At 66.8% G+C, this 10,765-nt stretch overlaps 1 protein-coding gene, 1 long non-coding RNA gene and 2 other non-coding genes across 4 annotated transcripts in view; all 4 read left to right on the top strand.

The window, feature by feature from the left end:
* Nucleotides 1-26: 26 nt before the first annotated feature.
* LOC137444801 (uncharacterized) lies at nt 27-2,290 on the top strand. Its single transcript, XR_010988282.1, has 3 exons — nt 27-183; nt 916-961; nt 1,376-2,290. It is a non-coding gene; the product is annotated as an uncharacterized lncRNA (long non-coding RNA).
* LOC137445050 (small nucleolar RNA SNORA9) lies at nt 694-826 on the top strand. The gene has a single exon (XR_010988324.1). It is a non-coding gene; the product is annotated as a small nucleolar RNA SNORA9 (small nucleolar RNA).
* LOC137445049 (small nucleolar RNA SNORA9) lies at nt 1,153-1,285 on the top strand. Its single transcript, XR_010988323.1, has one exon. It is a non-coding gene; the product is annotated as a small nucleolar RNA SNORA9 (small nucleolar RNA).
* Nucleotides 2,291-5,153: 2,863 nt separating the features above from the next.
* Nucleotides 5,154-10,765, top strand: part of SMARCC1 (SWI/SNF related, matrix associated, actin dependent regulator of chromatin subfamily c member 1) — a 48,008-nt gene continuing 42,396 nt past the window's right edge. The window contains exons 1-3 of the mRNA XM_068145789.1: nt 5,154-5,407; nt 8,806-8,925; nt 9,870-9,955. Of these exons, the coding sequence (XP_068001890.1) occupies nt 5,204-5,407; nt 8,806-8,925; nt 9,870-9,955 (410 nt within the window). The 5' untranslated portion in view covers nt 5,154-5,203. The remainder of the gene's footprint in view (nt 5,408-8,805; nt 8,926-9,869; nt 9,956-10,765) is intronic.

The raw sequence follows: 10,765 nt of genomic DNA, 5'->3' as shown, positions 1-10,765 counted from the left end.
CGCGGCGTGCGTGCCGTGCTGACGTCAGGTGCGCGCGCCCCGGTCCTCGGCCGCGTTGGTGGCGGCGGCACGGAGGGGTCGGTGCAGTGCTCCGCTCCCATCCGCTGCCATCCGCTGGCGCTCCCCATCGGGATCGCTCTCAGGGACCGGGCGAGGACCAAAGGATCCCCATCGCGGCCTGGGGTAAGGCGCTTCACGCTGCCCAGGAGCCGGCACCGGGGGGCGCGATGCATGCTGGGAAGGCAGTCGGCCATGTGGCCGCCGGGGCCTTCACCGGGCGGGACGGAGCATGCCGAGCCCAGGGGGGTGAGAGCGCTGGGGCAGAACCTGCGCTGGGGGGCTGAGGGCCCCTGGAGGGGGCAGGGAGCACCGAGCCGGGGGGGGCTGAGGGTCCCCAGGAGGGGGCAGGGAGCACCGAGCCGGGGGGGGCTGAGGGTCCCCAGGAGGACCCAGCGCCGCGGGTGGAGCGGGACTCAGCGAGTGGGAGACGGCAGGATCCCCGGGGGAGCGAGGAGAGCTGAGAGTGCTGGTGGGACAGAGTCTGGGGGGTGGTAGGGGGTGCCCTGTTCCGGGGCAGCTGCGTGACCCCGGGGGTGGCGGGCGGTGGGGCGCTGCTTGTCTCGGGGCACGCAGCAGTCTCCGCGCCACGGGGACTGAGGCTCCTCGGCCGCAGCCGCTTCCCCCTCCCCTCTCCCGCAAGCCTTCCAGCGTGAGGGGGTCTGCACTGGCCCCCCCATTCCTACAGCGCTTGCTACAGCAGCCCCGGGAGGGTTTGAGGCCTCTCTCCGCTCCAGCCGGGGAGGGGTTATAGAAATCCCGCACAGTCCGAGCCCGGCCGGCGGCCAAGAGCCCCCGGGGCAGCCTGGCGCTGCCGGCGCCGTGCCACGGACCCTCTGATCGCCTCCCCACTGACAGGGTCCTGCTGGAGGGACGCAGATGCATGCAGGAAGCTCCCAGGGAGGTGAGTTCAGCACCGTCATTGATCAGGGAGTGATTAGCTGTGCTGGGGCAGCTCACACTGCCCACCTCCCACCCCACAGCATCGCCCTGCGGCCATGGCCCGAGCCTGGCACCACAGGGCAGGGCCAGGTGGCACTGGGGCTCGAGTCCCTTGTCACCCTTGGCAGGGGTGGCACCTTGGCAGGGGTGGCACCGCAAGCCTTCCAGCGTGGGGGGGTCTGAGGTGGCCCCCTCATTCCTACAGCGCTTGCCAGAGCAGCCCTGGGATGGTTTGAGGCCTCTCCCTGCACACACCAGGGAGGGGTTATAGAAATCCTGGACATCCCCAGCCTGGAGGTGGAGGAGGCGGCCAAGGCTTCAGGCAGGGCCCTGTGCACTTAGATGCTGCTGACACCACTTTGTTCTCTGCTTGCAGGTTCCACCTCAGGAGATCTGGAGAGGCCAGCAGGAAGGTGGGTTTGATGGGCATGCTCACCACAATTAACCTAACTGGGTCTAATTAGCTCTCCCAAGTGCTCATTAGCTCTGGCAAATGCTGTTCCATCTTGCTGTGAAATCGTTTGGGCTTGGAGAGCTGTTCAAAGCCAGGGCAGCACCAAGCCATGGCCCCCAGCAGTGCCAGGGCAGCACCAAGCCATGGCCCCCAGCAGTGCCAGGGCACCACCAACCCATGGCCCCCAGCAGTGCCAGGCCCTCAGCACCACAGCTCCAGGGCTTTGCAGCTCCTCTAAGGCTGGGGACTGCAGCACTGCCCTGGGCAGCCTGGGCCAGGCCTGGACAACCCTCAAGGGCAAGGAATTGTTCCTCCTGTCCAACCTTAAACCTCTCCTGGGGCAGCTTGAGGATGTTTCCTCTCATCCTGTCACTTGTTCCTTGGGAGCAGAGCCCAACTCCTCCTGGCTCAGCCTCCTTGCAGGGAGCAGCAGGGAGCCAGAAGGTCTCCCCTCAGCCTCCTCCAGCCCCAGCACCCCCAGCTGCTCCTCCCCAGCCCTGTTCCCCAGACCCTTCCCCAGCTCTGTTGCCTTTCCCTGGCCCTGCTCCAGCTCCTCAGTGTCCTTTCTGGAGTGAAAAGCCTGAAACTGCCTCCCAAGATTTGAGGTGCAGCCTCCCTGGACACTCCCTGCCCCACTGTCACCAGCTCCCCCAGGCACTTTCCAGCCCCTCTCCACCCAGTCTGGAGCCTCTGGGGCTGGTGTGGCCCAAGGGCAGGACCTGGCCCTGGGCTTTGTTGGCCTTCACCCCCCTGGCCTCAGGCAGCCCTGCAGCCTGCAGAGGCTTTGGGCTGATGCATCTCCTAGTGAAATAAAACTGCTTTGGAGCAGAGTCTGGGCTCATCCTTTGTGCAACAGCAACCCAACTCCTTTCCTCTTGCCCTGTGGAAAGCCAGAAGGTTCTGGAAGTCTTGGAGCCAGCCCTGGATGTCTGAACCTGCTCCAGTGAGTGGTTGGGTCCACAGCTGCTCTGTGTCATCCTTGACCAGCTCAGGGGTCTCAGATCCAGCTGAAGCTCCACCTCCTGCTGCTCTGCCTCTCAAAAGCCCTTCCCAGCCTTAGCTCCAGTTCCCCAAAGCATCCTAGATGGTTTCCCCCAGTTCCTTCTCTCCAGGGGAGCTGTGCAGTTGTGTTGGACCTCCAAGGCAATGCCAGCCTGTCTGTGGCTGGGCCCAGAAGAGGGAGAGGCCAAGGTGGGTCAGTGGAGCCCCTCCATAACTTCAGCCCTTCTGCAGTGTGACTTTGGTCTGGGGAGGTGGAAATGGCCAGAGAGGAGGAGGTGTGAATCACTCACTGAGGGCAGGGGCTGGAAGGGACCTCTGGAGGCAATCTGAGCCAGATGGTGATCACAGGGAGTGAGCTGGGCCTACTGGAAGCATAGTCAGAGAAGGGATAGCCTCTCTTTTGGGGGGACCAAGAGACCTCTTCTGGGCTTCCAGCATATCTCTGCAGCCTGGAAATTGTCCTCTGCTGGTGGTGTGCTGGTGAGCAACAGGGCTGCTTCAGTCTGTACCTTTAGGGGCTCCCTCCCTGAGGAGAAGAAGAGCTGCTGCTGGTGGGTTGACCTTAGCCAGGCAGCCAGAGATGGTGAGAGGCAGAGATGGGCCAGCTGGTGTCATCTGCAACCTGGGAAGCCAGTGCAGAGGTGGCTGAGGTCATGGGAAAGGAGACAGGCAGGAGGGGATGTGGAGAGCACCAGGAGGAGGAGGTCAGGAGCTGCCATGTGAGCAGAAACAGCACTGCAAAGGTCATTGGAGCCAAAGCTTCATCTCTGTTCCAGAGAGGAGGTGGAGCCAAGGGGGAACATCCCCCAGCAAGGGCTGCCCAGACACAGCTGCTCAGGCACAGGTAAATGTATTGGCTGTTTGCACTGGGTGAGGCTCCCTGTGCCACCTGCAGGAGTGTCCCAGCAGGGGCAGGGGCTGCTGTTGGGCCATGGTGGGGTGAGGAAGGGCAGGGTGGTCTCTTGCAGGTGCCCCACAGGGCTGCAGAGGGGACTTGCTGGTAGCTCTCAGCAGTGCCTGGAACCTGAGAATCACAGAACTGAGTTGGAAAAGAGCTTTAGGATCATGGAGACCAACCACAGCCAAATCCACCAGTAGGCCATGTCCCTCAGCACCACAGCTCTTCAGTGCCCAGCTCTGGTGGCAGAAGGCCTTGGCAAAGGCAGGGAGGGTGCCCAGCTTACCCAGAGTGGGCTTGGCATGGTGTCACAGGGACTTGGCTTCTGCATTTTGCTGGCACCACAGCAGCATCTCCTCCACGGCCAGGAGCAGGGCTTCAAAGGCAACCAAGAGGCTCCAGTGACGGCAGGAGAGGAAGCTCTCCTCTTCCAACTGCTTCAAGAACCAGGCCACCTCCTGCCTCTGCTGCTCCTTGTGCTGCTGCAGGAGCTCTTGGGTGGCCTCATCGTTTTGGTTGACCCCCTTCAGGATCAGCTGGAGGATGCTCAGCACAATCAAGATGCGGGTGATGCCCAGAGCCATGGCCTGGAGACAGGAAGAGGAGGCTGAGCAGAGCTGGGTGGGAGGGAGCTGGCAGCAGGAGCCCAGGAATGGGTGGGAGAGGGGCTGAGGTAGCTGGGAGGCAGCAAGGGGGAGCTTGGTGCTGGCACAGGGAATAGGGGCACATCCCAGCAGCCCCACCCCAGGCACCTTTGTGCCCAGCCGAGGGTGGCACCTGCCCTGCCCAAAGGCCTCCCAGCAGTGGCTGCACCCTCAGCCCATCCTTAGAACCCCCCCCAGAGGGCTGAAACTTCTGCCCTGGCCCCAGCCTTGCCCTGCTTGCCCCACTCACCACTGTCCAGAGCCAGATTGCCGGGGACAGGGCTGCTGCCTGGCACCCTGGGGACGCCCCTTTGTGACCTGTCCTCGGTGACTACAGGCAGGGCCCTGGGGGAGCACTCTCCAAACGCCTGGGATCCTGACAACCAAATTCTCTTCACAGCTCTGCTGGTGAAGCCAGTGCCGAGTGCCCTGGGCTCGGTTCTGCTCCCAGCCAGCCTCCACTTGGCTTTGGGACCTGCTCAGAGGAGGAAGGGTGGCAGAGCCTGCTGAGCCTCAGGGCTCCGGGGTGGCCTCTTTGAGGAGAACCCGGAGCACGCCAGGATCCGCAGCGGTGGTTTGGGTCCTGGAGCACCCCGGGAGCCCTCCCTAGCCGCCGTTAAGGGCTGCATGGGTGAGGTGTCCTGCTGGAGCAAGCACCGAGGCCGCTGCGGATGTGCGTGGGAGCCCAGGGCGCACCGGGAGCGCTCCCGGCAGCCCCCGTGGCGTGTTCGGGAGCCCCCGGCCGCACCACGGCCAGCGCCGCCCCTAGGGCTCCCGGGCCGCGGGGGCGCTGGCGGGGCGGCGCGAGGCAGGAGGCGGGACCCGGCCCGGCGGGAGCGCGCGTGCTAGCCGCGCACAGAGGCGGCGGGGCCGGGGCGCGTGCGCGCAGGCCGCCCACGCGCATGCGCCACAAGATGTCGGCGCGGCCGCGTGGGGGAGGGGCGGCGGGGCGCAGGCGCTGAGGCGCGGAGGGCAGCGGAGACCCCGCTCCGCCGGGGCGGGCAGGGCAAGGGGCTGGGGCCGCACCGGGGAGCGAGGGGCAGCGGCGGGCGCCGCGGCGCGAAGGGCGAGCGGGCAGGGGCAGGGGCAGGGGGAGGCCTCCCCGAGCATGCCCGGAGGGGCGGGGCGGCCGGCGGCTGACGCATGCGCGGCGCTCGGCGGGGGGGAGGCGCAGGGCCGCGGTGGCGGCGCTCGGCGAGGGTAACAATGGCAGCGGCGGTGGCGGCGGGCGGCGGGGCTGCAGCCGGGGCGGCGGCGGCCGCCGTGGCCGCGAGCGGCGGCCCCGCGTTGGCCGCGTTGTCGGTAGCGAGGCGGAAGGACGGCGGCCCGACGGGGAAGTTCTGGGAGAGCCCGGAGACGGTGTCCCAGCTCGACTCGGTCCGCGTCTGGCTGGGCAAGCACTACAAGAAGGTGCGGCCCGGCGGGGCCCGGCGGGACGGGGGCGCTCGGCGGGACGGGGGCGGCGCGGCGCCCCGAGGAGCCTTGCGCGGTGGCTTCCCGCGGCGGGGGGAGAGCCTGGGGGCGGCTGGGGACCGGCGCTCCGCCGGCCTTTGTCAGCCGCGGCCTCGCCGGCGCGCCCCCCGCCCCCCGCCGCCAGCCCGTGCCGGAGCCCGTGCCGGAGCCCGTGCCGGGGCTGTGCCGGAGCTGTGCCGGGGGCCGTGCCGGGGCCGTGCCGGGGCTGTGCCGGGGGCCGTGCCGGGGCCGTGCCGGGGCCGTGCCGGGGCTGTGCCGGAGCTGTGCCGGGGGCCGTGCCGGAGCCCGTGCCGGGGCTGTGCCGGAGCTGTGCCGGGGGCCGTGCCGGGGCCGTGCCGGAGCCCGTGCCGGGGCCGTGCCGGGGCCGTGCCGGGGCCGTGCCGGAGCTGTGCCGGGGCCGTGCCGGAGCCCGTGCCGGGGCCGTGCCGGAGCTGTGCCGGGGGCCGTGCCGGGGCCGTGCCGGGGCCGTGCCGGGGCCGTGCCGGGGGCCGTGCCGGGGCTGTGCCGGGGCTGTGCCGGGGGCCGTGCCGGAGCCCGTGCCGGGGCCGGCGGGGCGGCCGGCGGAGGGAGCGGTGTGCGCGGCGCGGCGGGGCGAGGCGCAGCGGGAACTTTCCTGTGCGGGCAAGCCCCGGCGCAGCCTGCCAGGGCTTTTGTGTGGGGCTGGCTGGAGCCGCTCCCGTGGGGCGCTGGAAACGCGGGGCAGGACCCGGCCCCGCTCCGCAGAGCCGCCCCCGTGCCGCCCGCAGCTCGCTGCCTGCCGCTGCCGTCGGGGCACGGTCGCCCTGCCGGTGCCGCCGTCCCTGCCCCTCTCCCTCTTCCCCTTTCACCCCCTCTGCTCGGACCTGCTTCGTCGGGTTCAGGTCCTTTGCCTCCATGCTGGTTTCAAAACTTTCCGTCGATGTTTAAGGCTGGAGAAAGCCACCTGAGGTGACCTCCCCGGCGCGGCTCTGTCTAGACGGCTTTGTATCAATCCTGCAGCAGCATTAGTGGGGCAGAGCCGTGTCAGGGGGAGGTGCTGGGCAGCCTCCAGGTGCCTCGGCCTCCACCTAATTCCCTGAGAGCCTCCAGAGGATCAGCAAGGTCCAGGTTCTGCACGTGGGCTGGGGCAGCCCCAAGCACAGCTCCAGGCTGGGTGGGGAAGGGATGCAGAGCAGCCCTGAGGAGAAGGCTTTGGGGGTGCTGGGGGGTGAGGAGCTGGAGGTGAGGCAGCACTGAGCACTGCCTGCCCAGCCCCAGCCTGTGCTGAGCCCCAGCAGGGGCAGGGAGGGGATTCTGCCCTCTGCTGAGACCTCCCTGCAGGGCTGGGGCAGCTCTGGAGCCCTCAGCACAGGCAGGGAGCTGCTGCAGCAGGGCCAGGGGAGGTCACAGCAGTGCTGGCAGGGCTGGAAGCCCTCTGCTGGGAGCCAGGCTGAGAGAGTTGGCCTTGGGCAGCCTGGAGAGGAGAAGGCTGCAGGGAGAGCTTCTGGAGGCCTTCAGTGCTTCAAGGGCTGAGCAGAGAGCTGGGGACAGAGTTTGGAGCCTGCTGGGCCAGGCCAAGGGGTGGTGGTTTGAGCTGAGAGAGGGAGAGTCAGACTGGGGAGAAGGGAGAGATCTTCTGTAGCATGAGGGTGGTGAGAGCCTGGCCCAGGCTGCCCAGGGAGCTGGGAGCTGCCCCATGCCTGGCACCAGTGCAGCTCAGGCTGGTTGGGGCTGGGAGCAGCCTGCTCTGGCTGGGGATGTCCCTGCTGGCTGCAGGGGCTGCCCTGGCTGAGCTCTGAAGCTCCCTTCCTGGCCAACCCAGTCCGGGGTTCCCTGCCCCCCCTGAGCTTTGCAGCCCCTCCTCCCTCCCTCCCTGCCGGCTCCGGTGGGGCTCTGGGATGCCTTTTGCAGGCTGCTCCGGGGGGCTGCTGCTGGTTTCTTTGTGTGGCAGAGCCTTGAGCGGGTACCTGAGCGGCTGGGGGTTGGTTGTGTGCCTGGAGAGGCCTGGGTGAGAAGCCAGGGGGCGTCCAGGGGGGGTGGAACCGGCCCTGCCTCATGGCTGCTGCCCACAGCCACATCGCCGCTGGGGGCTGGGGAGCAGCTTTAGGCTGGGGACAGTGCTGGGGAAACCACAACAGTGACAGAAGTCTCCTCCTTTTAGGCTGGCTTGTCTGCCTCTGGGCCTTGGGGGAGGGCAGGTTTGGACTGGAGATCAGGAGGAAAGTCTCTGCAGGGGGTGGGGAGGTGCTGGCACAGGCTGCCCAGGCAGGCTGCGGCTGCCCCCTCCCTGGAGGTGTTCAGTGCCAGGCTGGGTGAGGCCTTGAGCAGCCTGGAGCAGTGGCAGGGGGGTGGAACTGGGTGATCTGGAAGGTCCCTTCCAGTCCCAACCCTTCTGTGGCCCTGGGTGGTTCATTTCATTTCGCTCTCCCAGCTGCACACAGCTGAGAGCACCTCCAGGGTCAGCTCCCTGCAGGCATCAGGTGCCCCTGGCCTTGCTGCTGTGGGGTAAGGCTCCCTGGGCAGGCTGCTGCAGGCACCAAACAGGGCATGAGGAGCTGCCAGCACTTGGGGGGCTGGGTGGTGGTGGCCTGGCACCCCTGGCAGCAGTGTCAAGTGGAGAAGGAGATTTGCTTCCCAGCTTGCTGGCACTTGGTGCTGTGGGGAGGCCTGGGCCTGTGTTTCACCACAGGACAGGCAGCCCTGGGCTGTCCCTAGTGCAGAGTCACAGAAGGGTCTGGCTTGGAAGGGACCTTGAGGATCATCCCTGACCCTGAGCAGGGACACTTCTGCCAGCCCAGCTTGCTCAGAGCCCCATCCAGCCTGGCTTTCAACCCTTCCAGGCTTGGAGCTTCCCCAGCTGCTCTGAGCAACCTCTTGAGTGCCTCAGCACCCTCATGGGGGTGAAGCTGAAGAGCTCCAGGAGTCTTCACCTTCCATGTTGTGACTTCCCCTCTCACCTGATAGACTCCACTAGAACCTGGGGAGGTGCCTGGGGTGTCCCAGAGCTGGCAGGGGGAGCTGGGGCAGTTTGTGAGCCTGAGCAGTGCCAGCTGGCTGCTCTCTGGCTGGGAGTGGAGAGGTTGGCTCCAGCAGGAGCTGGGAAGCTGCTCTGTGTGTCTGGGCCAGGGTGAGGCTCTTCCTTTCCCGGGAGCCACAGGTCAGGTTCAGGTTGCTCACCTCCAGGCTGCCCAGGCCTGGGGGCCCTGCTGGGCTCAGGCTGGCCAGGGACCTGCTGCATTGGAGGAGTGAAGCTTGAGCAGGGCCCAAGGGTGCTGCTGCTGTCTGCATCCCACCCCAGTTGCCAGGAGGGCCTCAGGGAGCTCCCCTGGCTGGTGGACTGTCCTCTCCCCCAGCTGACCATGTCTGTTCTCCTGCAGTATGTCCAGGCAGATGCTCCAACCAACAAGACCCTGGCTGGGCTGGTGGTGCAGCTGCTGCAGTTCCAGGAGGATGCCTTTGGGAAACATGTCACCAACCCTGCCTTCACCAAGCTCCCTGTGAGTGCTGCCTCAGCCCCAGGCTGCTTCCCTCTTCCAGGGGCTCTGCTGCTGCCCTGTGTCCAGCCCTGGGCTGGATCCCAGCATGGGAGGGCTTGGGAGGGGCCTCTGGGATCTCCCAGTGCAGGGCACCCACAGCACACTGCCCAGGGGCACAGTGCCCAGGGGGGGCTGGAAGCTCTCCACACCAGCAGACTCCACAACCTCTCTGGGCAGCCTGGGACAGGCCTCCAGCACCCTCACAACAAACAACTTTCTCCTCCTGCTCAGGTGGAACCTCCTGGGCTCCAGCTTGTGTCTGTTGCCCTCCTGCAGCCTCAGTGCATTGCCTCCTGTGCTGTCACTGCCAGCCCTTGTGAGAAGTCCTTCCCCAGCTGCCCCTTCAGGAGGGCTGCCCTCAGGCCTCCTGCAGCTCTCTCCTTCCCAGGCTGCACAGCCCCAGCTCCCTCAGGCTGGAGGTGCTCATGGAGGTGCTTCAGCCCTCTGATCACCTGCATGGCCTCCTCTGGCCCCACTCCAGCAGCTCCAGGCCCCCCCTGTGCTGGGGCACCAGGCCTGGCTGCAGTACTCCAGGTGGAGCCTCAGCAGGGGCAGAGTCCCCTCCCTCCCCCTGCCTTTGCTGCAGCCCAGAGCACAGTTGGCTCTCTGGGCAAGCAGAGACCACAGCCAGCTGCTGTGGAGCTGCTCATCCACATGCAGAGTGCTGTTTGAGCCCAAGGTGGATTTGAGCTGAACACCCTTCTTGGAGGAGGGCAGGAGGAGGGTCCTGCAGTGCCTCAGCCCTGGGGCAGCCAGGGGGTCCTGCAGTGCCTCAGCCCTGGGGCAGCCAGGGGGCCCTGCAGTGCCTCAGCCCTGGGGCAGCCAGGGGGTCCTGGCAGGGGGGCTGGCTGGCAGGTGCTCCCCCAGCAGTGTCCCTGTGCTGCCACTGTCCCTTTGGCTTGCAGGCAAAGTGCTTCATGGACTTCAAAGCTGGAGGGACTTTGTGTCACATCCTTGGTGCTGCTTACAAGTACAAGAACGAGCAGGGCTGGTGAGTCTGTGCTCGTGCTGCCCCCCTCTGCATGGCCCCAGCCCTGGGAGTGCTGCTGCAGGGGCAGTGCTGCCTGGGGGGTGGCTGGGCTGGGCAGGGGGCCTGTGGTTCCTGCCTGTGCTGGGGCAGCTCTGTGAGGACACCCCCACAGTTCTGTGTTTGCCAGGCAGCTGTCCCAGCTCCAGGGGGTAGCTTGGGAGCTAGGTGCAGGCTTGGTGCTTTTTATACCATCCCCTTGCTGTCTGAGAGAGCAAACCAGTGCCTGAGCATCTGTTCCCCCTCTGGATGCTGTGTCACAGCCACAGCAGGGGCTGCAAGGGAGCTTGGAAGCTCCTCCAGCCCACCCCCCCTGGCAGAGCAGGGTCTCCCAGAGCAGGCTCCAGGAGAGCTTTGGATGTCTCCAGAGCAGCTCACCCAGGGCAGGCTCCAGGAGAGCTTTGGATGTCTCCAGAGCAGCTCACCCAGGGCAGGGCCCAGGGGAGCTTTGGATGTCTCCAGAGCAGCTCACCCAGAGCAGGGCCCAGGGGAGCTTTGGATGTCTCCAGAGCAGCTCACCCAGGGCAGGCTCCAGGAGAGCTTTGGATGTCTCCAGAGCAGCTCACCCAGAGCAGGGCCCAGGGGAGCTTTGGATGTCTCCAGAGCAGCTCACCCAGGGCAGGCTCCAGGAGAGCTTTGGATGTCTCCAGAGCAGCTCACCCAGGGCAGGGCCCAGGGGAGCTTTGGATGTCTCCAGAGCAGCTCACCCAGGGCAGGGCCCAGGAGAGCTTTGGATGTCTCCAGAGCAGCTCACCCAGAGCAGGCTCCAGGAGA

Source organism: Melanerpes formicivorus, unplaced genomic scaffold, assembly GCF_026170545.1.
Source record: "Melanerpes formicivorus ecotype bairdi unplaced genomic scaffold, bMelFor1.0.p_v2 SCAF_13, whole genome shotgun sequence".
In the NCBI taxonomy this organism is placed as follows: Eukaryota; Metazoa; Chordata; class Aves; order Piciformes; family Picidae; genus Melanerpes; species Melanerpes formicivorus.
This window is presented reverse-complemented; position numbering and strand designations above follow the sequence as displayed.